The sequence below is a fragment of the Brienomyrus brachyistius genome, chromosome 20, assembly GCF_023856365.1.
Source record: "Brienomyrus brachyistius isolate T26 chromosome 20, BBRACH_0.4, whole genome shotgun sequence".
Lineage (NCBI taxonomy): Eukaryota > Metazoa > Chordata > Actinopteri > Osteoglossiformes > Mormyridae > Brienomyrus > Brienomyrus brachyistius.
In genome coordinates this window covers 2,892,213-2,919,822 of record NC_064552.1, presented here as the reverse complement: position 1 = coordinate 2,919,822, position 27,610 = coordinate 2,892,213, and the positions used below count along the sequence as shown (strand labels likewise).

Genomic DNA, 27,610 nt, shown 5'->3' with positions numbered 1-27,610 from the left:
ATTTCAGCAAAAAGTGAATCCAACAAAACATTTAACAAAAAAAAAACATGACAAACTTACTGAAAAGCTTTGATGTACGCAACTAGAATTATTTCTTTACTATAGCTAATGAGACATTCAAGAATGACGTCTCCTTTGGTTGCCATGTTTTCAGCTGCTTTTCCAGTTTTTGTCCTTGGGCAGGGCATATGCAGGTTTGACTGAAGACTTTTTAAGACTTCTTAATATCATTTAAAATTAAATTCAAGGCCAGTCTCATCACATGCAAAAAGCATGCAGTCACACCAGTTACTGTAGGTTGTTGGCCGCTTTGCGTTTCCTTCATGCAGGGTGTGATTCTACAGCTTTGACGAGTTTGAAGTACCGTTTACAATGAGTCTCATATTCATGATTTCAAGCATCCAGTTTTTGTTGAATTGCTACTTTCCCCTTCCAAAAAATGGCAGGTAAGGCTGGCTTAGAACAGCTTGTTAGTTACCTGAAGCTAATGCACCCCCCCCCTTAAAAAAAAAAAAAAACGATTGCTGTCAGTTCCGCTCATTCTGGTCTGTGACATTGGAAATATAAAATGGTAGCGACATGTAAAATCTTCCCATTCATGAACCTGTTAATGTTATTTTCCATATTTGTGCCATTTTAAAAAGCCTTAACGTGATTTTAATACATTTTTGGACCAATTAAAGCCTGGATTTTAGATCAATGTAATACTTATCAAAGGACTGGAGTATCATCACAGCAGTCACCATGGCCTCCGGAGATGATCCAAAAGACTTCAGCTCTGTCAGCTTGTTCCGAGGAAAGAAAAAATGGGAGGGAAAAACTGAAAATACTGCTGTTGTGATTTTTATATGCAGATGCAGGTAACCATGGGTAACACTCTGATTTTACTGAGTGTGTTCAGAACTTCCGGGGTAGCAGGCAGTGCTGGTTCTGCTTTGGCCAAGTCCTCGTCGCAAGACCTTTGTTTTATGGCAACGACTTGTGACTCTAATGGGTCTCATGATTAGCACAGGATGCAGATATCCGGCACTGACTAAATATAATATCTGAAAACAAATGAGTAGAACGTGCAAGTTATTGCAAGTCAGCTCTAGTCTTTTCCTTGGAAATCTCCACACCCACTATTTGGATACGTTTGTCAGCATCCTCATTCTTTTGAAAGTTAAGCCCTTTTAAGCAATTTATTTGTGTGGAATTATTATAATTTATTTGATCTTCCATAGTTCAGTAGCTCTTCATCTGGGTACCATACACTATTTACTATACTCATTATAGTACTAGTGCTGCAATCTACACTGTTCAGCAACCTGGAGCTGCCATGTCTGAACAAGGGCTGCCAAAAACCCACTACCTGAGCTGTAATGTGCACCGGTTTGGTTAAACCAATCTCGCCATCTTTGACAACTCTTGTCTTTTGGTGGCCAGCAGGTTTTGGTACAGTTCGATTTGCTCCAAAAAGGTTTCTGGAGTACTGCAGCTATAGCAATGGTCTAACAAGATGTAGAATTTGGGCATCTCATTGACAGCGTTATGCACAAAGCTCATAAACTTGGCCAGGAAAGTTTTCACCTTAGGCTGGTATGCAGAAGTGGAGATGTAAACTGCTTACTGAAGAAGAGGAAAGGTAGACCACCAAAATCTGCTATATGTAGCAGTTAAAGAAAGGTGACCACATTCCCATCTCTTACATGCAGGTCCCTTGAAGACACAAGAATGTAATTATAATTCCTCCAGTTTCAGAGAGAAATTGGGCACTGACACTAGGGCATCTTCTGGCCATTCATTGAACCAGTTGACATACATGCAGTTGACCAAGGCTAGGAATTTCCTGTCCTGAAGCCCCCAGTAGGGAGTCAAAAGCAGAGTGACCTAGGAGGAGGACTAGAGCTCCCCACACTTGAACTGACATTCAGAACATAGATGTTATATCATTAATAATCATTAAAAAATGAGCAATTTAGTTAAACTGCCTTCTGACTCTGTCACTGAAGAACTTCCAGCAGTTGTCCTGAGTGTCTTGTAGGTCTGTGACTTCATTTTTTTATTGCCTAAATGATGTTCTCCACCTCATCATCCTGGAACAGGCCAGGAATTTCACCTGAGGATAGTAAGTAATTGATAACCATCAGAAATTCTCCGTCAACAACTTGTGAGTCAGTCATTTTAATTATTGTCCCAACATTCTTCATACCTGCCTTCACTGTGTGACTAGGTCCCACACACACACGCACACACAGCCGTGGGAAAAATTAAGAGACCACAGCAGTTTTTTGTTTCACTCATTTCTGAATTTATGGGTGGCATCTGTGAGTTTATATGCATGTGTGTGTGTGTGTGTGTGTGTGTGTGTGTATATATATATATATATATATATATATATATATATATATATATAGCATTGTTCAGGAAGGCCCAGGAGCAGGCATGGTAACAGTAGGGAGACAACCTTTTCAGAGAATGGTTATTTACTGTATTTTAAATTAAGCATTTTAACCCCTGCCAGTGGTTAAACCTAAATGAAGATTACCTGAAAAAAATGCTAAGGGCATTGTATTTATTTGTATTGCTGACTACACAGCACTATGCAATGAGGATGACATTTAAAAAGGCAGTGACAAGGTATACAAAAATGTATATATGTAGCTCATGGAATTTATTTCATTATACCCATCATAAAGTCAAAATATAACAAGGACCATCGTCACCTAGGGAGCATCTGCAGTTGTCACGGACGTGGGGCATGGTGCAGGCGAGGAAAGGAGGTGATGATCCACTAGTGGCTCAGACACAAGGGGGTTTATTACAGAAACTAAATACACTACGTAAAACTACGAACAAAAGGATCACTAGGGGTCAGAACTAAATAGGAGTAAAACACTATGAACAGAAGCATAAATGACCTATAAAGGGAAACCGGTACTACAGAGAATGGGTAGAGTAACAAACACAGCACACATCTACCATTTAGGGACTTAAACACTCATGGAAAACTACGACAAACAAGGAACAGGTGTAGGACATAATCAATTAACTAATCAACACAGGACAACAAGCAACAGAATGGAACAATTAACAAGCACTGGCAAGAAAACAGGCAAAAGGTGAAACTAATAATCAACACAGAAACTATGGAAAGTAATACCAAAAACGAGGAACATTAGCTACATACTGGGAATTAAACACTAGGAAAAGAACACAAGGAGAATTAAACGGAACCAGAATGCAATAGAACAGGCACGAGCAGGGAAAACAAGGACAAGAAAACGAATAGAAAATAAACAATGGGAAACAAAAAGAAGAAACATAAACAAACAGATGAGAGTGGTGCCTGGTCAGCCTCAAACTCACGGTCAGAGGGTTACAGTCTATGTCACATGCCTCAAACTCACGGTCAGGGGGTTACAGTCTATGTCACATGCCTCAAACCCACGGACAGAGGGTTACAGTCTATGTCACATGCCTCAAACCCACGGTCAGAGGGTTACAGTCTATGTCACATGCCTCAAACCCAAGGTCAGAGGGTTACAGTCTATGTCACATGCCTCAAACCCACGGTCAGAGGGTTACAGTCTATGTCACATGCCTCAAACCCACGGTCAGAGGGTTACAGTCTATGTCACATGCCTCAAACCCACGGTCAGAGGGTTACAGTCTATGTCACATGCCTCAAACCCATGGTCAGACGGTTACAGTCTATGTCACATGCTCGACCTGTTGAGCAATGCATCAGTCTGGGGAAAAGAATAACACAGTAGGGCCATAAACAATACAAGACAATAAAACAACAAAGGGGATGGGCAGTGTTGTGTCCAAGGGTAGGTGAGCAGGTGGGAAGCGGGGAAGGGTGAGGCAGGCTGGCGATAATGCGGGATACAAGGGATTATTTGGACAGGCCAGGGCAGACAGTGACGAACATCAATGATGGATCTGGGGAAACTAACTCGGACGCAGACTGAAATACACAAGACAAGCCGAAAATAACAGGAAACAGGTGGGCACAATCGGGGAAGCACACGTGGATGATCAGGAGGCGTGGCACACACGAGGATCGGACGCGCAGGTCGTGATAGGCAGCATTTGCTGCTGGCCACGCGGGGAAAAAACACAAGGAGAGGGTCAGATGGGCGCTGACCCTGACAGTAGTTCTATATCAGCTTTAAAACCTACCTTCCTTGACATCTTTACAGATTCTTTTAGAGCTGGCAAGTAGGAATGTTCAGTATTTTTGAAATTCGATCTGCCTTCAGATTTATCACCTAAAAAGGTAAAGGGAATTTGGCTGCATTCGGTCTGTATGCCTACAAATATTTCCCAAATTGCCAGTTTGTGGATGTGTTCCAAATTATCCACGCTGTCACCCCAGAAGTCAAGCCCCACTTTAGGCAAAGGATTTAAACCATCCAGCAAAATCAGAACCATCCAGTAACAGAAAGAACCTCTGTTACTTGAAGAGTCAAGTCAAAAATAAGTTTAACGTGTGTCAATTAACTTGCTATCAGGAGGCTGTGAAACTCTGTCTTGAAATGAAACTGCAATAATTCCACATTCATTGGGACCTCAGTTGCATCAGCATATACATTCTTCCATTTATCTGGCATTCAATCACAAATGCCTGTTTCTCAGTTGCTGTGCACTCATGCATGTTGTCAAATATCACTTTTGGCTACTGTTACAGTATTTATTATTGTTTCAGCATAAAGAAAACACAACCTGAAAGTCCGAGACGTCATTAAGCCTTTCATTTTTTCCAGTGTCAGTTCCACTTCATTCACAGCCAGTAATCTAACAGGTTGTTTTGCATAAAGTGTGCAGAGGAATTCATTTATCTTCTAACCGCTTATCTCGGTCACGGTTACTGGATGTGTACAATCATTTCACCACATAGGTGATAGTGTTTATTTACATGTTCTTTCGTTATAAGTAGCAACGCTCAATAAACTTTAATATATTTGTGAAAATGTGTAAACTTTGACCCGCACATTTCTCTTAACAGATGACGCCAGTTTTCCCATGCATACTACGCTGTTCGCACAGCAACAAATTTAAAAAGAAGTTCATTATAAATGGGGATGATGGTGTTTGTTTGAGACAGTTCCTGTTTACCGCCCTCTTCGACCACCACGAGCGTCGCTTCCGCTGGGGAGTCTGCCACGTCTTCGTCATATTAGAGGTTCATAAACATCTGTCGCCATTAAATTAATGAAACACACAGCCATGTTTCTGACTTGCCTTCCCCAAAAAGTCCATCTTTGCAAGTCGGTTCTTCTCTGCACTAAACATTTTAACATTTGTCCGGGTTTTACTAGTGTTTTAAGTGTGCAGTCCTGCAGACGCTCTATTTTTTATGGCCGGTATTTTTGCTCCTCTACTGCGGCGTAACGAAGCTAACTCTAAGGAAAAGTTAAAAAGGCTAAATGTTTTCAGACACGCCTCTCATCTAAAATACCTTAACAATAAAGTAAACGATTATAGCATTAAAAACTTAAAACGCTTAAAAAAATGTAGACTCGTGAATGATTTAGTGAATTAGGCAGTTCAACGACGCGCCCACTAGCCGGCTGCCTTCAAACAAACGCCTCGCGCCTCCCGAAATTCGACACCCGCCGACCGTTATAAACCGCGTGCCGCCCATGTTTATAAATCCCATAGGTTGCTTCAGTTTAAAGCAATTAAACGTCACCAAACTGCCCCATTCATTGAAGACATATATATATATATATAAGCTGTAGTTGTATGTAAATAATCAGTAAATAATTCAAGAAAGCGCGTTGTTTGGTTTGTAATACTGGCCTACAGGTGGTGGAAAGGCACGCAACTTATTTTTCAAATGTTTTAAAAAAATGTTGCCGCAAATAAGTTCTGCTTTGCATTCTGCCAAAGGGGAAACATCTCCCTTTGTCCACGTTGATTTCTGTAGCTAAACCCTGTTACAGAAACGCCAACAAACCAATAACTGCCTTTAATCTCTATCAAACACTGAAATATTGTTACTACAGATGGTTTTTTTACTGTGTCCTGTAAATGGTTACAGTCTTAATCAGTCCGTTACTGTTTGTTTATTGACTTATTATTGTTTATATCATTATTACAGTCATGAATTTACAACTGTAAATAAGAATTTTGTAATAAACATAAAATGTCACTTTCCAGAAATTTTACCTGATGATTTAGGATGTGAATGACACAAATAGGCACTAACTACAATTCATTGCTGTTTCTGAGCTGGACTGAGATGTACTGTAACTGTAAACACATGTCAAATATGATTTTCTGAGGTTCTAATACGGAGCATGTGGTAAAAGGAGATTTTGCAATGTATTTCGCTCTCATTCCACAATTCCCCTTTGGTTTTTTTGTGAAGAAAAAAAAGGAAACAATGACTAGGCCTCATGCCTTTATATTGAAAGACTTTGACCGCCCCCTTCTGGCCATAGAGTCACATTACAGTAATCTGATTGATAATGAAGTGTTTAATACCAGGGGTGGCCAATCTTATCCAGAAGGGGCTGCTGTGTTTGTTGGTTTTCGTACAAATATAGTCTACTTGAGATGCATCATGATTCATTAATGATGAACAAACATGAGACCAGTATTTCACTTATGTTATTCATCACTTGTTCCTTCAGCAGTTCCTTAGTTCCTTTATAGTTCACTAAGGTTTAAACCATTAACGGATATAGTAGCAAACATAGTAACTGCTTGGGACAAAAGTTGCATCGAGATTCATGAATGATGAACAAATATGAGATCAGTATATAACTTGTGTTATTCATGAATTGATCTTTCGGTACTTCAAAGAGGTTTACAGAATTAACAGATATAGTAACAATTATAGTAACTGCTTGAGATAAAACATGCATCTAGATTCATTCATGAATGAACACAAGATCGGTATGTAACTAAGACTTAGTTTATGCTTAATTAACACATAGGTAATCACATTACAGACGCTCTTCTACTTACGACTGAGACACGTTCTGAATGGCCGTTCGTAACTTGAAATGTTCATAAGTTGTTATTCAACATCATTTTAAGGGCTTACAGAAGTACAAAGAACTAGGATGTTGGGAGTACGCACGCTACACTGTTGCGCGGTGGGAGTAGTGGCCAGAAATCGTACTACTCGGCATTGGCACGCAGAAAAAAAAATTGATGTTGCGGACAAGAAATGGGAGCCCAATGAACACAATTTGGACTTATAGTCCCCTTCGTTTGTATGTCTGAAAGTTCGTATATTGAAAGTTCGTAAGTAGAGGAGCGTATATATTATTTGTGCCCCGTCAAGTGAAGTGTTACCTTTCTCATTGTGGGTAGTGCCATGATCTAACCTGGCCCTGTAGACCATGAATGTCCTGCTTATTACTAATGTTAAGTGTATAACTCAGGTTTCCACAATGAATTGAAATTTTGGGCCTATTAAGGAGACTATCGGGTTTTGTAGTTTACAGATTGCACATATTATGGTAACGATATATGTCAGTAACAGTAAAAACCACAAACCAAGAGGCTACATAAGACATGAATAGAAAAGGAAATATCATGATGATTTAACACTATTTCAGGCAGATCATGTGGATGTAGTTAAATATGTTGATTTAAAAAAGTGTCACATAATGTATATCTCACTGATACACCTTCCTGAAGTGGTATGTCTAATTTTAATGGCATTTCTGGCCTCAGATGCTGCCTGTCTGGTGTGCTGCATCACGAGTGAGATTCATCATGTGGCCTTTCGAATCCCTTTCAGGAAGGGGCAGGGACTGGGGGACGGGCCGGCCAATAGCTCCAGGATAATGGGAAGGGAGGCAGACGATAAACAGGAAGCGTGAAAGGCCAACAATCCCTGCAAACTCTGCACACATTTTTGGGGAATATTATGTAGGATACCAAAGGCAAGGCTAGTGTCTCAAATCCTGAAATATCCGTCAATCTTAAGCCCTCATGAAATGAACTTTAGGCATGTTGTCTGTTACTAAACACTTGAAATTCACGCTTACTTACCAACTGCTGTGCTTATTATGTTGATTGGAACAGTTTTATTGGAAATTTACAGCAATCTGCTTTTATTGAGCGCTTTGAATTTTTTTTTGTCATCAAAATTGCGAAGTGCTGTAACGCCATAATAAATCAGTAATTAATTTTATTCTCTTTATCAGCACGAGATTACATGGCAATGGAAGAAGCTTCAAATCAGACAAAGAAAAAACAGATCTGGCACTCAGTATATTTCTACACGAACGTAGATCTTAAACATAAAATAGACAGTAACTTACACATTTTGTTATATACAGTCTTGAGAGACTATAAACGGATACTGTCACTTTATAAGGTTGGATTGCTTTGGCTTCTCAGCAATCAGTACAGTCATCTGTGTAAAGAGAAACAAAGAAACACAAATGATAGCAAACAAAATCCAAACAAAAACCTAAGTGTTGACCAAGATGTCACCAGGAACTGCATTTCAGATGAACAGACAAGAAGCGGAAAGTCGTTTCAGCGGTGGTACCAAATATTGGTGCAATTTTCCTCATAAAAAAGCATACATTTTTCCTTTAAAATGATACAAAATACCTTTATTTATTGAAGACAGACATTTATGCTGGCTGAGAGAGAGCAGGTTGAACCCTGGTCAGCCTGGCAATTCACATATTTATATGAGCAAGGTGGCCTAGCAGGAGAGGAATCCTACACATAGAAATAGAGGAGCATAGAAGGGCATGTTTAGAGCATCTGAGCAATACTGAGTAGTTCTGAACTCTCTGTTGGCCAATAGGGGACAAAAGTCTAAAACAACCAACCACCAAGCCGACCCTGAGTCAGACTCCGCCCCCTGAGGATATACACATGCACTTCGTGCCCTGTCATTCATACTGGACCGTGCTGCTTAGGTCCGTGCTCTTGTGGCAATGCTCAGTCCGACGACCCGAGCTTCATACCAGCACAAGTAGCATTATAGCTCAGCAATCCGGGTTAATAGCCTAGTAGGAATGTGGAGGGAGTGACCTGAAGCGTCATCGGCTGCCCAACCAGGCTTGGAGGAGACAGGAATCACCTCAGCCTCACTGTTCCTTCTCCTGCCAGCCGGTCCCTCACAGGAAAGATGCCTCACATGTTCACCAGATGCTTCGTATTTATCTTCCAGTCCACCCTGACCTGACCTGTCCTGTTTTTGTGACCTTTCATCCTTAGATGGGCTTGCTGCTCCAGTGCAAAGGTTTACCACCAGCCCCAAGCCCAACTGCAGTCCCTGCCCCTTTCGGGGGGGGGGGTCCAGTACTAATCCGCGTACTTCATGTCGGCACACATCACAGACCTTCAGGAATGGTGTCATGCTTGCAGGCTTTGGGGGAACCTCCAGGCTCACCTTTCTCCTCATTGAGCACTGTTAACCCCTCCCCCCCATTCAGCTTTGATTACTCCCCTGTCCTGGATCACATGACCTGACCGGTATTCACAGTGCACAGTGCCTGTCACCTTACACTGCACATAAGCTTCCAGGCAGTGAATGACTTTATCAGAGAAAACTGGCATCCACCTGCCTGACCACGGGAACCGGAGCCGTCCCCAGAGAGAGTGCGAGGGCCTGTGCGACGACGAGGACAAGCTGCCCGTCTATTCATAATAAATACGAAAGCAGTAAAACACAAACAGAAGTGATACCTTCTCGGTGTGGCGGGGGTGTTTTCGCTGGCTAATCCACATTAGAAAATTCCAGGAACCATATTCATTCAGACCTGCTGACTTGGTTTTTGAGTGTGTGTGTGTGTGTGTGTGTGTGAGAGAGAGAGAGAGAGTGAAATTTCCAGCAGGAGGCTAGAAAGTCTCTGTGTGGGAGTTTGCAAGTTAGAGCAGGAGCTGTACATCATGAGGAAAATCCAATGTCATGCTACACCCCCCCCAGCCCCCAGCTGAGACCCCCACCCTGAAAGCACAGGTCCCTCCTCCTGCACAGCATGAGCAGGGCCAGTCCCGAGTCCGCAAGCCCCGCCAGGCTGCAGTGGGGTCCAGTCAATGAGCTAGTGCCTTTTCACGGACGAGACCTTCTTCTTCCGGGTTGCCAGCATCTCATAGAAGGGGTCCCTGCTGATGGCCGCCCTGTCACACAGGAGGGAGAGGGACCGATTAGAGCCCAAAACCCAATGCAGGTCTTCCACAGCATTTACATGTTCTGGAAAAGATAGACATTTCATCACTGACCACTAGGGGGCAGTATCAAACAATGTCACGCTTTCCTGCTCATTTAAAGAAAGGTCTTTATAAAGGGACACGCCAGCAGAGAACGTAAATTACTATCACAGCTACAGTAGAGGCTACAAACAGGTGAGAATCTGGGCAGGTGGTCTCCCTCACTGAAAGTCACATAAAGCCTTTGCTGCTGAGATAAGGCGCAGATATTCGGGATTGGAAATGACATGGTTGCAGGCAGATTAATTCCTGGGGAGGTACAGCCTTCAGTGATGTATCTGCATTGCACTGTAGGGTGTGCAGAGCCTCTCTCACTTGATGCTGCTGATCCACTCGTCCTTTTCCTCTGCGGTGGGAGCGGAGATGCGGTAGAAGGTGTGGTTTCCCTCCACCACGCGGCCGTCCGCCTCTGTCTTGCAGGCCTTTATCACCTGGTCCTTGTTGTCAGGGATGAAAAGCTCGAAGCAGTTCTGCAGAAAAAGAGGTCAGAGATGGAGGGTGGGCAAAGAGAACACTGGGCATTATTATATTATCCTCTGGGTCTTGAATCCCCCAGAGGACACTGGGTTTGGGCTCCAGTACAGCAGGGGGTTGTGTCCCCTTGCATGTGTCGTTTATAGAGGGTGGTCTACAGTCCCCTACAGAGAGCAGACAGAGAGGGTGGTCTACAGTAACCTACAGACAGCAGACAGAGAGGGTGGTCTACAGTCCCCTACGAGAATGTGGCTGGTTAAATCCCACATTTTGGTGGTATTTTATTATTATTATTATTGCTGTTATTTGTTTTTCAAAACTGACTCACCTTTTATTTTTTCTGTACTCATTGTTATGCTTCATGTTTATATTATTCTTATGTTTAAATTCCTTTCTTTTAAATGTCTGTAAAGCATTTTGTAAACTGTGTGGTTAAAACATATAAATATACTATATAAATAAAGATTGACCAAATGATTCATTATATTTATTATTAAACAACGACATTTTTTAACAGCATGAAGGTGTTAAGCTCTGTTTCGGGAAACGACCGGTAACACTGCTCAGCTGACTGCAGCTGGCGTGAGGCTTCCCAACAAACACCACAGGAGAAGATCATGGCTTACAGGCTTCTTGGAGTCCTCCACCTCCCGGATACTCAAGTTCTCCAGGGGAATGATCCCTCGGGGCTCCTTGTCCTGTGAAAAGGTTCCCAAAAAATAGTGGGTGGGCAAATTTTTTTTTCCAGATAGTCCCATTAAACTCTAGCCTGTGGGATTATAATGCCAGGAGTAGAACTCTACAGGCACCAAACGCAATCAAGGAGCTCTCATCCATCCTAATACCTTATGGGACGACGTGCCAGTGCTGGCCAATCACTAACTGACTGTGCATTCTGGGAAGGCTCGTTCAGCCAATCCCCCGCTGCTACTTACTGTGGTGTACTCAAAATAATACAGGCAGTTGTCTGTGAGGATGAACCATCTTCTTTTCCAGGTTTTAACTCGTCCACCTGTGGGGGTGAAATTACTGGGGTCACCAGGGATGGGATGATGGGGGGGAGGGAAGTGGATGGTGACCAATCAAAGCTGAGAACAGCAGGAGAGCAACAGCCAATGAACAAGGCTGACGAACAGCAGCTGCTGTGAACAGACCTGAAGCTACAGGTTCATCACGGAGACATCCTGAGCGAGCGTGAGCACGGCGCAGCGGGGGACACGTCCCCAGCACAGCACACACGCCAATCAAACACACAGAAACACACGCCCCAGACATCAGCTGCATGTTCTCATGCTATGAGCAGCATAGGCCCGTAGATGTCAGCACAAGACCAGACTAACAACAACAGCAACACAATGACGGTAGGGGTAGGCCATGTGACACTGGAATGGAACCCACGCCACGCCCCCACATTCCCTTATCGCCCCAGCTGCTCCAGCATCTCCGGCAGCACTGGAGGGGGACACACAAAGCAGGCATCGGCGAATGAGACGTTAGGACTATGGGAACACGATGGAAGCTGATTGGATAATTGGTATAGTTGTAGGTTGTGGATTAATGATCTCTCAGAGGTGCAGACATGGAGTACTGGACTAGAGCAGAGCAGAGTCTTCTCTACCACCTACCGCATGCCCACACACTACAAAGGTCTTCATTAGCTCCTCATAGAAAGTGTATCCAATCTAGAATGGCACTACCCACCATAACGTCACCAATGCCTGTAATTGATCAGTTTGCACTAAGAGCAGAGAAGACTTGACCTCCCAGCGCAACAAACAGACACCCTCTTCCCCAGCTACTCCACTGCAGTCCAGTACTGGGGAACATTGCTTGCAGATTTATTCACCCATACAGCCACTCTGGTACAGAGGCAGTGACCCCCACCCCTCCCCCGCCACCACTGTATTCCCACTCCAGAAACCCCAGGCAGAGGATATTCTGTATCCAGATCAGAGTGCAGCATTTCAAATCAGTTCAGCCTTCAGTATCAGCCACAAACCCCTCGAATATGAATGCCGAACTCCCTTCTTCTGAAGAAATGTAGCAGACAAGTTCAGTTTACGTGGTTTTGGCGGGGAATGGAGTGGAATCGGGGGAGGGGCCCGCTTGTCCCAGGGCTGGCACTCACACAGCTGCAGACCTCGCAGACCCCTAGCAGGCTCTCTGCCAGCGTCAAGCAGCACTAACACGTCCCGGGAGACCCGGCAATGCATCACGGACAAGCGGCACGAAGCACAGAACGCAGAACGAGCACAGACAAAACGAAGGTTAAGCAACTAATAAACAAACCGAACAAGACGATACTTAATAAATAAAAACAAACAAACGTGGGGAACGGAAGCATGGCGGAGCTCCAGGGAGCCCCTGGCAACAAAGCGAGGAGCTATTTGGGGGATAAAAGGGTACATACCTCCTGGAGAAAGACAACAGCCAAAATCATGGAAACGAATGAACGAACAAACAAACAAACGAGGAAGAAGAGAACACAAGATGAAGTTAAAAAAACATAAATCATAGACTGGGGTATAAAGCTGAGCGTAATGTTTCGCAAAGTCAGGGCAATCGCACGTGGGGGGGTGAAATTACACCCCCCAGGAGAGGAATGACCGCACATCAGCAAAGCCAGTCCCTCCTAATTCACAGGTGCTCGGGGGGGTGGGGGTACACTCCTCCAGGGCTGTGGTGGGGGAGGACCTGGTCAGGCAGGCGGGTGGCCGTGTGTGATTTGCTCTTCATCGTACTACCGGCAGGCCGCGTGAGAGAGGATGTGGAGGCAGCACCAGCCAGCAGTGTGACCCCCACGCCCCTGTGAGCGAACAGAGCCTTGATTGTGTCGCCCCCCCCACCCCCCCCTCCCTGCCGGCGCGTTAGAAGAGGGGGGATTGTCCTCCGCTCTTACGACCTGGTGTTGTTGGCTGGAGGCGGGTGGGTGTTCATTTGTGGTGTGTGTGGGGGGGGGGGGGGGGTGTAGCACAGCTGTGAATAAACAAACTCGGACAGCAAAGTACCCCCCTTCCTGGGGGCCAGCCTTCACGGCTTGTTTGTTTGGACTGGGCTGGATTGCAATAGGATCTTGGTTACCCAGCACAGGCCAGGATGGGGGCAAGGGGGCTGGGGGGCTTTTTTGCACACTGCATCACTGCATCACTGCAGTGTCTTGTCTGTGTCAGATGTCTGTTTTTTGTGTTTTGCTCTCGAAATCTGCAGGTAGCATCTTCCACAATTTAAGTCCCGTTTCAAATCCACACAGGCAAAGAGGAACAGACTGTTCCAGGGGGGGGGGGCTATGGGCCTTTTTGGGCGCACCTACAGGCTTCCACAACAGCGACCATTGTGACTGTCTAATCAGAATCCACGGAATTTGGAAAAAAATGCGAACAAACGTGTTTGCACCCGAGGGACGGCGGGCAGCACTCACCCAGTTTGAGGAGCCAGCCCTCACGGTCCGGGTTGAAAAAGGTGTGCGTGAGGTCATTGCCGTCGTCTTCCGGGATCTTGAAGGGCTCATTCCTGATGCTGTCATACAGGTTCTGTAGATGGTGTGGGGGAAGATGAGAAAGGTGAGGTAGCCAAAGCGAGGTGCAATGGTTATACCCCACACACACACCCCACACCATCCCCTCACCCTCAGCAGGTCCTCGGGTAGGTCGCCCCCCGCGTTGATGCCCCGGTTCATGGCGATGAATCGCTCCACCGAGGGCTTGTCCTTGACGTTGGGATTGTGTAAGCTGGTGTTCAGCATGATGATGGCGAAGGATAAAACGTAGCAGGTGTCTGGGGGACACAGGGACAGGGAGTCAAAGCGCATGTTCGGACTGGAGAGTCAAATCACATGTAGGGACTGCAGAGTCAAAACCCACAAACAGGCAGGAGAGTCAAAGCCCATGTTTGGACTGGAGAGTCAAATCCCATGTAGGGACTGCAGGGTCAAAACCCACAAACAGGCAGGAGAGTCAAAGCCCATGTTCGGACTGGAGAGTCAAATCCCATGTAGGGAATGCAGAGTCAAAACCCACAAACAGGCAGGAGAGTCAAAGCCCATGTTCGGACTGGAGAGTCAAATCCCATGTAGGGACTGCAGAGTCAAAACCCACAAACAGGCAGGAGAGTCAAAGCCCATGTTCGGACTGGAGAGTCAAATCCCATGTAGGGACTGCAGAGTCAAAACCCACAAACAGGCAGGAGAGTCAAAGCCCATGTTCGGACTGGAGAGTCAAATCCCATGTAGGGACTGCAGAGTCAAAACCCACAAACAGGCAGGAGAGTCAAAGCCCATGTTCGGACTGGAGAGTCAAATCCCATGTAGGGACTGTAGAGCTAAAGCCCACAAACAGGCAGGAACGGTGTGAAGCGGCCGTGTGCTGATGCAGTTCTCTGCGTGTCTAACGGCAAAGTCAGCAGGAAGTGTCTCACTGACTGAGGCTGATGTGGCTTTGACACCACAGCTGTCAGGTCCAAACGGGCCCCACGTAGACACAGGGCTTCTGAAAGCTGCTCCGTGTTTGACCCTGAGGTAAGACGCACACACACCTGTAGACTGAAAGACGCCAGGGTTGCACTGGCAGTACCGCTGAGCAAAGGCCTCCATCATGCGGTCAATCTTCTGAGCCTCTCCCGGCAACCGGAAACTCCACAGGAACTGCCTGCGAGGACACCGTCGGCCAATCAGCTGCAGACGCTCCCCTCACCCACCATGGTACAGAGAGCACTGCCATTACTCCTCCTACCTTAGGGCCTGTACCAGGTTCAGGTCTGTGAACTCGTGCAGCTCCACGAAGGCGTGCAGAACTTGGATGTTGAACTCGTCCCTGTGATGTAAGCGAGTGCCATTAGCAATGGGATGCTATATACACAATGAGGCACGTTCAGCTCCATTTCCCACAATGCCCTCACCACACACCACACCCCATGGCCGCACACATTTTCCTTTTGTTTGGATACTCTAACGTTATTTGGTCATGGGGGGGGGGGGGGGGGGGGATTAAAACTGACCCCGAAAAAGCTTTCCCTCATCGGGCTCCATGCTGGCTAATCGGGCCTACATTACCCATCATGCACTCATGACTGGTTCTGACCCTCTGGAGTGCACTAGAGAGAGACAAACGGAATTCTCAGTCGGTGGACAGAAATGTAAGGGTAGGCGTGAGGGCGGGGGCAGGTAAACACCACATGCAGCCCAGCTTCTTTTGGGTCCGTCGCAGCTGCATCGCGCCCCGCAGTGTGTTTATCGGCTTTGAGGGCCGCGAATGCACTGGCCTACTTCGGAATGTCGTTATTCCCTCCTAAAAAAACACTCCATCGGATTTGTGCCGCTAACATGAGGATCTGTGACTGAGGGCCTGAGAAGGTGCTAGAATCTCTTGGAAGACCGTGTTCATGCACTGCGTGTGGGGGGAGGGGGGGTTAGTCATAAATATTTGACAAATGGGGAACAGCATCTGACCGCTGACCCGCTTTGCAAAATTTAAAAGCGGTTCGACGGCACACAGCTGACATCTCTCCTGCTAAGCCAGGGGCAGCAGGAGCGTCCGTAAGGATTAGCGTGCGCTTCCCTGTTGTTGCCATGACAACCTGCAGCGCTCGGAACTCGCCGGCGAATCGCGGTTACACGCGTCCTGCGAGCACGCCGACGCGGTGATGGGAGCTCTCGGCTTTCCTGATGCCGGCCTTTACCTCTCGCCCAGGTAGTCGCCGATGGCCGTCTTGTTGAGCCCCTCACCCTTGTAGAGGAACTGGGCGATGTCTTCGCAGGTGTTCTTCAAGAGGTCGTTCTCCATCAGGAACTGGATCCCCTGCGGACGACGGAGCAGATGGAGCGTCATTGACTCCGGCAGGCCGTGGCACCGGAAGCTACCACCAGGGGGCGTCCATAGGTGACCATGCCTACCTTTTTGGGATCCATGTTGAATTTTTTGCGGCCCACGGCCACCTGTTTGTTCCTCTGCATGCTTTTCCTGAAAAAGCGACGTTAGCGTGACATGCATGTGGGATATTTCCAGGAGTTTCAGTGATAAAACACACAATGTACATCCTCGCTATATTGATAACAATCAAAGCATCCCTGTCAGGGGGGTCTGCACCCCCATAAACCCCTGCTCTGTGACCTGGTATTCTAGAAACAAAACAGACAGGGTCACATGGCAGACTTGTGCCATGACATCATGGCCGGGGCCTTCGAGGTCTTCACAGCGCTTCGCTGCGGACCCGAGGGGGGGGTTTACTTACACCCCTCCTGTTTTAGTCATTGCCATAGTTACGTCACTCCTGGAGAGGAAGAGCAATGACATACAATGCCTTGTGTCTCACCCACACACCCCGAACAACAGCTATTCTGGGTAACTGATCCATCTCTAGAACAGACCCGCCGACTGATGAGGAAGACAGTTCCGCAATATCCACCAGGGCGCCTTCCATACCCACAACGTTCCTGCTCTGAAGTCACACAGCGTGATCCACACTCAGCATGGTCTCTGGCCTCAGCAGTCCCCCCCCCCCCCCCATGCACCCCCCACCCTAATCATGTGACCCGGCTAGACATGTGGAAAAGGAAAAGCCAAGAAAAAGAAAATCGACGCAGAATCCACTGGAAGCCAGCAGGAAAACGGACATCCATAATACGGGGTGAAGTCACATCATAAATCCTTACAAGCTGAATAAAAGGCTTAATATCCAACCGTATGACACTGAAGATACCCGCCTGCAGAGTGGGCCGTGGTTAACTCCGGAACGAAGGCCCTACTAGCACCTGGGGTATGGGGTGTCCAGCACTCAATTATTCACCGTCAACCCTGCCTCCGAACGGGACGGTGTCATAAAACATTTAAGGCACCTCCTTAAAGCCAACCCAGCCCGAAATCCCAAGAAGGGCTGAAGATGAATATTTAACGTGGCCGAGATCCGACGGCACATTTTAAGTCGCCGACCAGCCCCCGACCCTGATAAGCAACCCGGCCGCACCGAGCTTCACCACCCGGAAGCACCACCCTCAGGGACGCGCACCCCCCTTGTGGCAGGTCACCTTTCTTCAGTGGAGCCCAGGTTCTCAATCTCGCTGGTCACCTCTGCTATCTCATCCTTCAGGCGCTGGAACAGGAAAACAAAAGGGGGGGGGGAGCAGGGTGAAGATGGACCTGGGGGAGAATACTGTCAGGGAGCACCCCCCCCCACCCAACTGCAGCTGCAGGGACCTTGGGTGGGACTGAGAGGGGCGGCCCCGCAGGGTGGGGCCTCCTACCCCAGGCTCAGAGGCAGCAGCTGGGCGTAGAGCAGTGTGAGGAGCAGAGTGGGGGGGGGGGGGCAGGTCAGTGGGCAAGTAGGGGATGTGTGAGAGGAGATGGAAATTAAAGATTTGCGGAAAAGGGATGGTTGGACAGAACGGGAGTGTCGACTGGGGGCTTTTTTCCACAGAGCTCTAATACAGCCCCTCCCTTGCTATCTCGGCAGTCTATGGAGGATGGGGGGGGGGGGGATTCACCAGCAAGGGGGCCAAGGGAACAGGACCTGGTGTCTGTATGTACCAAACAGGCGAAGCAGACTGGCCTTAATCAGCGGCCAAGCAACTAAAGTTCGCTAAAGTCCACTTTAAATATCAACATAGATGCTTTTGACGAGTGTTGGGCCAGTTTGCAAACCCTACAGGCTATTTACAAGGTAATAAATCTGTTACATAAACTTGTGTATGTGAGTGTAGACTTGTCTCGAACTGAAAATCTCACGGCAGCCAGCTGACCGGAGTTGGCAGCCCCGTGGGCGGCCTCTCTGAATTTGTAAAACATAGAAAAATGGACAGACCTGCTGCTGTGGTACGTACGCAGGGAATATTAGATAATAATTTACATCATTATTAATAATTAAAATATAAATACAACATATTGTGTGCATGTGCAAAGTACGTGGCTTGAGCAGAGAAGTATTTCCAGAACAGTTTCCTTGTACGCAAAGAGGACATGCGAGTGTCGCGCTTGTGTGAAGAAGAATGAACATACACACTAACATACACACATACACACACACTAACATACACACTAACATACATACATACACACACACTAACATACACACATACACACACTAACATACACACTAACATACACACATACATACACACTAACATACACACTAACATACACACATACACACTAACATACACACATACATACACACTAACATACACACTAACATACACACATGCACACACACTAACATACACACATACACACACACTAACATACACACACACACACACTAACATACACACTAACATACACACATACACACACACTAACACACACACTAACATACACACATACACACACACTAACATACACACACACACACTAACATACACACTAACATACACACATACACACACACTAACATACACACATACACACACACTAACATACACACACACTAACATACACACTAACATACATACATACACACACACTAACATACACACTAACATACACACATACACACACACTAACATACACACATACACATACACTAACATACACACTAACATACACACACACTAACATACACACTAACATACACACACTCGCTCTGGCAGAAACATGAGCAATCTCACCCTGAGAATGAGCATGGCCACTAACAGCCCCGGAGTGGACACCCTGCCCCTTTTTCCTGCAGCAGGGCCCCCGCCGATCCTGAGCCCCAGCCCCAAAGTGCACCACGATCCACAGCTCTGACCCCACCTTCCCCTCTGAAAGCCGAAGCCCCAGTTACACAAGCTGCTCAGGAGAGTGCCCCCTGCTGGCCATCTCACTGGCCACGCCCCAGCCCCCACCTCTCACCCTGCTGGCGGCGTCTTAGGCCCCCATATTTAATCTTCGGGCCTTTGTTGTGAGCCGGATACCTGACCTGCCTGCTGATGGAGTGTGTGACCTCCCCCACCCCCCCAGATCCTGAGAATCTATGGGCATCCCTGAGGGTGGGGTTAAGTGGCAACAGGAGAAGGGCGACATCACAGCACAGACGCCAGATGGTCTTTAATCCGGCAACCCCCCCCCCCCTCGCTCTAGCAAGCACACTCAACCACTGTAAGCCACAGTGAGTGAAAGTGAGAAAAGAGCATGCAGGGAGGAGGGGGGATTGGGAGGGCGATGCGGAGGTGGGGGTTGGGTGAGGCAGATGTCACCGGACGAGATGGCACTGTGTGTTTGTCAGCAGGGGGGGTCTCCATGTCCTTGAAGATGCTGAGAGAAGCTCAGAGAAAGTGCGGCTGTGGCGAAACTGGAGTAGTGGGGTCACCGTCCCTGGGGGTGGGGGGGCTAATAGTGCCAGTAGGTATAAGCTAACCTTCAGAGGAATTATGGGAAATACAGGCACATGTAGATCATCAGAACATGGGATGGGAAGAACAGTGCAGTAACTGTCCCCCCCCACCCAAAAAACTACCCACAATGACACCCCCGAGAGACACGGCAGCAGCCCCCCCCCCCCAGACAGCCGACCATCTTCCCGGTCACTGTCATTTGGGGTTCCGAGTAAATCCGTCACTGCTCCAGCCAATAATGTTTTAGGTGTCTCCCTTAAGCTAACGCCCCCAGCCCTGACACCCATTCAGCTAAACTGGGGGAGCAGATGAAGGCGTGCAGTGACGGGGGGCACAGAGTGTAATTGGAAAGGAATGCAGGAGGAATGTGCTGCAGGCTTCTTACTCAATTTGTTAATTAATGGCCTAAAAAAAGAGACTGACCTCCCCAGCTGCTGGTTCAGTGCCACTGCTTAGACAATCAGAGTAATGAGATTAGGAGGCCCATCTGCACCATACCCCCCGCCCCCCACCACACTCGGCTGGGGTATGACCTGGGGGGATGCCAAGTAACGGCGGCTAAAATAAACAAAACAACCAGTACGATTTGGTCAGGTGACCAGTACGCTTAGGTCAGTGACTACAACCTACAGCATGTGAGTATGGTAGCAGGGGAAGGTGGGGGGCTGATCGCTGGCTTTCAGGTGTAATCTTAGAGGGCCTTTACGGTTGCCAAAGGAGAGGAGGATCAGAGAAAACAATGAGGGATGAGCGAGATGGAGCATCCCCTGGAAAAGGTTAATGAGAGTGACACAGAGCACCTGAGGGCCTGGAAGCCCATGACCCGGGGACAGAGGAACAGCTACAGGTATATGTAAGGTTCTATGCAAGTAGGTACCTGTATGGGGATGGGTACGAGTACAGGTACAGGTACGAGTACGGGTACAGGTACGAGTGCTACTTATAGATACAACTATGGATAAAGATATGGGTTTGGGTATAGACACATGTGTAGGTGCAGATATGAATGCAGGGTACAGGTACAGACACAGAGTATTCTAAAAACACACCTGAATATCCTGTAGCAGCTCCTGCTTGCGTCGACGGATATTTTCTAGGTCCTGCCTCTCCTCTGGGGTGAGGTCGTCGGGCACTGAGGGACACACAAAGACATCAGTTAGCACTGAGGTTAGGGTTAGGGTCCCCATCTTGGTGACACGTCATCTTTATAGTTTTTTACTACCAACATGTGCTGAGTAATGGTGTGCGTCAGGCACACTGCTGAGTCATCAAGGGAGAATCATGCTAACGCTTCATTGCCGCTTTCCTGCACGTCACACTCATTTTAAAACAGAAACTTGCAAAAGCAGAATCAAACCCACAGAAAAACACATAAGTTCAGTTAACGCCCCCCCCACCCCATACGGAGATGACACCATATCTTAAACCAAGAACGACTACAGTCTGCAACCACAGGAAGTATCGTATCCCCAGAAAGGATATCATATTCCAGGAATGGAAACGCCAATTCCCCGTGGGCCTCTTAAATGGGGCCAACCCTTCTGACGCTGCAGTGTCACACGGAGGCCGTGTATGTGGCGCCGCCCTTGTGTCAGCGAGCAGCGGTGCGGGAACATCACCGAGTCCCCATCCACCGTGGCAAACCACCGGATTAGGGGGGGAAGCCTGTGATTATACTTTCCAGCAAGTGGACACCCTGCCCCTTTCCCCTCCAGCAGGGCCCCCGCCGATCCTGAGCCCTAAAGCCAGGCACTGGTTTAGAGCTCTAACCGCTTCGCCCTCTGCTGGGTGAATGTATCCATGACGTAAATGCTGAAATGGCTGCTACTATCAGAGCACTTATAAGTTAATCAGTTGGCCTTCATGCCAACCCAATACATGGCAGAAGAGGAGCTTCTCCTGGTCCGTCTGATGGGGATCTGAAGCTCCGAAAGCCAGTGGACATGCAGGGGAACACATGGACCGTAATGATTAACCATAACAAATAAATGAACATTATTATGCTATATTACCATGATCCCAAAGAGTGCCAGGTGTCCGCCAATTACCGGGGTGGGAGGGGGGAGCGGATGGGACTGCCTCGTTTGAGGAGGGAGGGGGCAAGGTGCCATAAGCGCGCTCCAAATTGTTCGGTGTGGAATGTGGACAGCATCGTCCTTTGACACACTGACATTTGAAGTGTGCGCAAGCGCGTGAAATCGACAGGACAAAGAGTAGAGGGAGCAAGCTGGGAGTCGGGCCATAAAATCGTTGACCTCCTCCCTGGATGTCTAGGAATGGCAGCCCCCCCCCACGTGTGGCCCGTCTCACCATGTACGGGGGGGCATGACCTCTGACTGACTGGACTGATCTAATGGGAAGTCTGTGGACACAAAGGTATACAAAGGTATACATATATATATATGATCTGTATCCATGTTTGTGGGACGTGATGGTCACTTTCATCCTGCCTACACAGAGAAAGAAATACATTAACCATCATGCCTGCGAGGAAGTGCATCCTGGGTAATATCACCAGCGAAGCCACACAATACCCTGCAAAGGCTTCTGGAAGGACACATATGACAGTCGGGAAAGGGGGGGCGGGGGGGGGGGGGGGGTCAGGGACACAACGGGCAGCCAGGGAGCAAACGATCTTCCAAAATCGTGAAATCGAGACGTACCTGTGTCATCACCATGGTAACCGGCTGTGCCATCAACCCAACACATGCAGCGAGATGTCGCTGGAGAGATCTCCCCCGTCCGCACTCAGCAGGGCACAGCCAAACACCTTACAGCTGCCAAATATCAGCCAGATGAAGCACTCTGGGCTGACGCAGGTAACAGGACCCCGCTGGTGTGACACGAACCCCACCGGCACCCACTGCGGCCGCTGAACATTTAGAAACCTGTCAGCCTGAGCGCTCTGCGGCTGTGAACATGCTCATCAGAGTGCCAGGCTAGCTTACTGCTACGTCGCATATCTTAGCATATCGCAGGACCATCCCATTATTTAGCCTGCAGTGGACCTTGGCATACACTGCTATTTACCATGCAGGATAGATTAGCGTGTAGCATTACAGAGAGCGTAATATGATTTAGCAGCAGAACTCCTGTCTGAAGCTCCTCAGAAGCTCTAGACCTCCTGTCTGAAGCTCCTCGGAAGCTCTAAACCTCCTGTCTGAAGCTCCTCGGAAGCTCTAAACCTCCTGTCTGAAGCTCCTCGGAAGCTCTAAACCTCCTGTCTGAAGCTCCTCGGAAGCTCTAAACCTCCTGTCTGAAGCTCCTCGGAAGCTCTAAACCTCCTGTCTGAAGCTCCTCGGAAGCTCTAAACCTCCTGTCTGAAGCTCCTCAGAAGCTCCTCCTCCAAGCTACGCTGGAGATGCTCGGCTAGCACCAAGGTGGACGCCCAGCACCTGTTACCTCCATCACCAGTGTTACCATAACGATCCAGCTGCTCAGACGGGCTTAACCCAATGGTACAAAAACAGTCACCCCCCCCCCCCCCCCCGAACTCCAGCACCATGGTCAGGTGCCTGTCCCGCTGTCTCCTGCTTTTTCGTCCTCTCTCTGTCATGTCTAACCCTTCCATCTACCTACCACAGAAGCCGCCAGTCCATTTGGGACACAGCATCACTGATGACGTCCTTGACAAATGGGGCACCTACGTGGCGTTGTGTGGTACATGAGCCCCCCCCCCCAATGTAGGCAGTGAGGCAACCATCAGGGACCAGCGCAGGGCACTTACTTTCACGCAGCCCCTTGGGCGTCGAACCCCCAGCCCAAAAAGTACGACACTGTTCCATTTCACATCACAGACGTCATTAGCGAGCAGCGAGGGGACTTCAGAGCACCCTGGGGGGGTGGGGGGTGAGTTAGCTTTTCCCGTAACCAGAATCTACAGAAGAATCCACTGTATGACCCACCATGCTGCATCTATAAGACGTTGCTACAGAACTCTGTACAGTATTATTTCTGACATCTTCTGTCCGTCCATCCAATGAAAATGACCCCATCACCTCAAGTAGAGGGGGGCACTGAACCCAAATGGGGGGGGGGTGACAGCACACTGTACAGACACTGAGGAATGTCCTTACTCCTCCCATCCAGCAGGAGCCCGGAATGTCACAACAACAGTGAGGGATACGTGGGTTGCCATGGAGACGGCACAGGGTCCTTCAGGGTGAGTATGGTGACCTCGAGGTGACCTCCCAGGGTGGGGGAGCGTCGGGCCACACGGGGATCATGCCGCAAAGACGCCTCCCTGCCGACGCGGTATGGGACAAGCTCGTAAACATGGGGCCGCTGGCCGTGAACCACAGGGGGGCAGCATGGGCTAAGAAAGTCCATCTGCAGGGTCACCGGATCTCTGACACAGTTACAGGGCAGTGTGGCAACAGCTGATAGCGATTAAAAAGCAGGAAGTGCCACAGACCAGCAGGGATAACCACACACACACAGACACACACAGACACACACAGACACTCACAGACACTCACACACCACGGGACCTGTTTCACACGCGGGTAAAAGAAACACTAACCAGGTGTTACTCAGCAGAAACTGAGGTCTAAACTCTGTTCATCACAGGTTTAGGGTCCATCTCATCCATAACCCTAACCCAAAATGGTTCACCCTAACCATAACCCTAACCCAGACTGGTTCACCTTAACCCTAATCCTAACTCTAAAGCCTAACCCTAACTCTAAACCCTAACCCTAATCCTAACTCTAAAGCCTAACCCTAACCCTAACTCTAAGGCCTAACCCTAACTCTAAAGCCTAACCCTAATCCTAACTCTAAAGCCTAACCCAAACCCTAATCCTAACTCTAAAGCCTAACCCTAATCCTAACCCTAACCCTAACACATGCTCCTCACACTCTCTCTCCCTTTCCAGTTTTTGTTCTCTTTTTCTCAAAGCACAATCTCTTTGGTTTCTCCTTTTCATTCCCGGTTCTCTCTACTTTTTTTCTCAGTTATTACATCATTTTCTAGCACTTTCCTGACAACCGCCTCCATTTTCACACTCTTACTCACTTCAGCATAATTTCCTGCTCTCCCATGGGTACAACAGCGGGTCCCCTCCCTGGGATCTGACCCTGCAGTCTGCTGCAGAAGGGGCCAGACTGTTAAACCACAGTCTTCCTCAGCCGTGGCCTACCTCTCGTGCCCTCCACCCCCCAGTACTGATCGGACACAGGGAGGGGCATGGCTGGCAAGGCACAGAGGTATCAGTTTTACGGTGACCCCCCCCCACCCTTTGACAGCTCACATTACGGGTTTTAAAGCCCCTCCAAACTGTAAGAAGCACCGACGGCTCAGGAACAATCAAGGTCCCGACCCCATTTCAGAAATTGGCCCATCTCCGTGGCAGGAGCGGGTCGGGTCAGGAGACATGCCTCTCTGGGCGCACGTGGCACGGTCACAGCTGTGATGGCGCACTGCTTTCCTGTGACGTCCAGAGATGAGTTTGCGACACAGCTTGGCCATGCCGTACCACTCCCTGTGTGAAAGATACCGGCCAGCCAGCTTCCTCTTTCCAAGCCAGCCCCCGCATCACAAACACTGCCCAGTGACGTGTCTGTATATCCGTGCCGAAACTGCGCTCCTTAACCGCCACGCCCCCTACTGTCCGGCGTAATGCTGCAGAACCCTCAGCACATTGGGCACCGCTACAGCTTGGCTGTCCTGTGTTCAGTAGCATCGCCTGAACACCAGCCACATGGGGCTGATTGGAAGGCGGCCTGTCTCGGGCTGTGGATTGAACTCGTAGAAGAAGCTCTCCATTCTAGAAGAGTCCATTACCTAGAGCCCACTGACCTCACACACACACACACACACCGAGCTGGAGCAAGACCTGCCTAACCAACCATCAATCCACTCGTGCCAAAGGGCCCCGGGGAATAACCCCTGTGGCAGGAGAAAAAGAGAGTGAGAGAAAGGGGAAGAGGGAGGAGGAGCGTAAAGATCTGACATTCCCATGCAAAATGGAACCTTCCAGACATTCCAGCATCAAGGCCAGAGAGACCCAAGGTTCATGGCAGACAGGTGGATGCGGGTCAGAGTCCCTGTGTCACAGGCAGCCCCCCCTACACACACGCACACACACACATTCCGTCTTCATCTTCAACATGCTACTCCAGGGTACAACAGCAGTCACGCCAACTGGTTCCTCCTCGACTGTGAGCTCCACCGCCCTGGGCGGGGGGTGGGGGTGCGTCGGCGCTTGGGGCCGCGCTGATAAGAGTACAGCTTGGCGCACATACTCACACGCGGTCGCCTTATCCACCGCCAGCTCAAGCCATCCCGGCCACGCTTCCGGACGCCATGACAACCGTCGCTCACGGCGATAAGAGAACACTCACTGAACGGCAGGCAGGCGGGGCCCTAGGCACAAAGCAGCACGGCAACACGAGGGACCATTTCTCACACACACACACACACACACACACACACACACACAGCTACACATACACACACATAGATACATATACACAGACCAAATGACAGTGAACCCCAAGCCTCCCCCAGTACAGGTGGCCCCGGTGCCCCCCTGCCAAGTCTTTCACCCCCCCCCCACCCAAACCCTTACCAGCTTGCAGCGCCTCCCCCGGTGACCAGCTACCCAGCCGGTGTGCGGTCACCCCCTCGGCTCCATGGAAAGGCCGGTGAGAGAGCGAGATGGCGGCAGGCAAGGAAATGATGAACCAACGGATCCAGGAGCGACAGCAGTGTGCATCATGAGGAGCGGCAGTGAGTGCCGCTCTGCTACAGCCCGAGAAAAGCCCCCGGCTCTCTCACTCCCTCTCTCTCACTCCCTCTCTCTCACTCCCTCTCTCTCGTTCTCCCAATTCATTATCATGCACAAGGGCTCCCCCCAGTGGTGCACTGATGTTCTGCGTCCATCTCACACACACACGCCAGGGTTTCCTCTGTGGCATCTCTCTCAGCAAACAAAGGATGGAGCAGAGACCCCCCCCCTCCAGCTTGTGAGTACCTGAGTACCTGAATACTTGCGTGTCTGAGAGCTGCCTGGCACACTGTGACTGGCCAGCACGCTTTGTGCTTTCTGCATGCATGTGTGAGTGCACATGCAGGCAGGTAGTCATGACAACAGCAGTGTGTGATTTTATCCCCCTTTCCAGAAGTGCTTCTGTTAGATTTGCATGCGTGTGAGTAATGAGTGTGTGTGTGTGTGTGTGTGTGTGAGTGTGTGTGTGTGTGTGTGCACGCAAGTCACATGTCCAGGCAGCACCTGCCACACACACTCAGCCCTCACCCTGAAGGGGGGTAGGGGGATGGGGGGGGGGTCCCGGAGCTCTTGCCCCCAGTGTATCACCACAGGCCGACTGTAAAAATGATCCTGGCCAGAACAAAGGGTGGGGAGCGCCACCTGGTGGCCATCGCAGAAGTCAGCGGTCCTAGTCCACAGTGTGGGTTTTTAGTGGGATAGTTCTCATTGGTGGGCCGTTCTTCTAAGTGCTCACGGCCCGGGCACTGGGTCAGCAAGCGTGCCTGTCTCTCTGACTCGCATGAGTCACTGCGTTTGTAGCTGAGTGCCGCATGGTTCATAAGCCAGCTTCACACGGTGGGGGGGGGGGCTCCATCTCCACAGGGACATCAGCAGCCCTCAGGATGTACGGGGGTCAAGGGCCCCTCATCCCGTCCCA

General features: G+C 48.8%; 1 protein-coding gene across 5 annotated transcripts in view; it reads right to left on the bottom strand.

The window, feature by feature from the left end:
- Positions 1-8,123: 8,123 nt before the first annotated feature.
- LOC125715389 (cytohesin-1) overlaps positions 8,124-27,610 on the bottom strand; it is a 52,674-nt gene continuing 33,187 nt past the window's right edge. For 3 of the 5 annotated variants that reach the window (XM_048986809.1, XM_048986807.1, XM_048986808.1), the window contains exons 2-13: positions 21,010-21,092; positions 17,678-17,742; positions 16,547-16,613; positions 16,333-16,451; positions 15,387-15,467; positions 15,190-15,302; positions 14,285-14,433; positions 14,077-14,189; positions 11,595-11,673; positions 11,286-11,357; positions 10,501-10,655; positions 8,124-10,095 (exon numbers count right to left, since the gene is read on the bottom strand). In XM_048986809.1, the coding sequence (XP_048842766.1) occupies positions 10,017-10,095; positions 10,501-10,655; positions 11,286-11,357; positions 11,595-11,673; positions 14,077-14,189; positions 14,285-14,433; positions 15,190-15,302; positions 15,387-15,467; positions 16,333-16,451; positions 16,547-16,606 (1,020 nt within the window). In that variant the 5' untranslated portion in view covers positions 16,607-16,613; positions 17,678-17,742; positions 21,010-21,092 and the 3' untranslated portion in view covers positions 8,124-10,016. Of the gene's footprint in view, positions 10,096-10,500; positions 10,656-11,285; positions 11,358-11,594; positions 11,674-14,076; positions 14,190-14,284; positions 14,434-15,189; positions 15,303-15,386; positions 15,468-16,332; positions 16,452-16,546; positions 16,614-17,677; positions 17,743-21,009; positions 21,093-26,532; positions 26,724-27,610 lie in introns of those variants that run through there. The other 2 variants (XM_048986810.1, XM_048986805.1) reach the window with 2 other exon arrangements.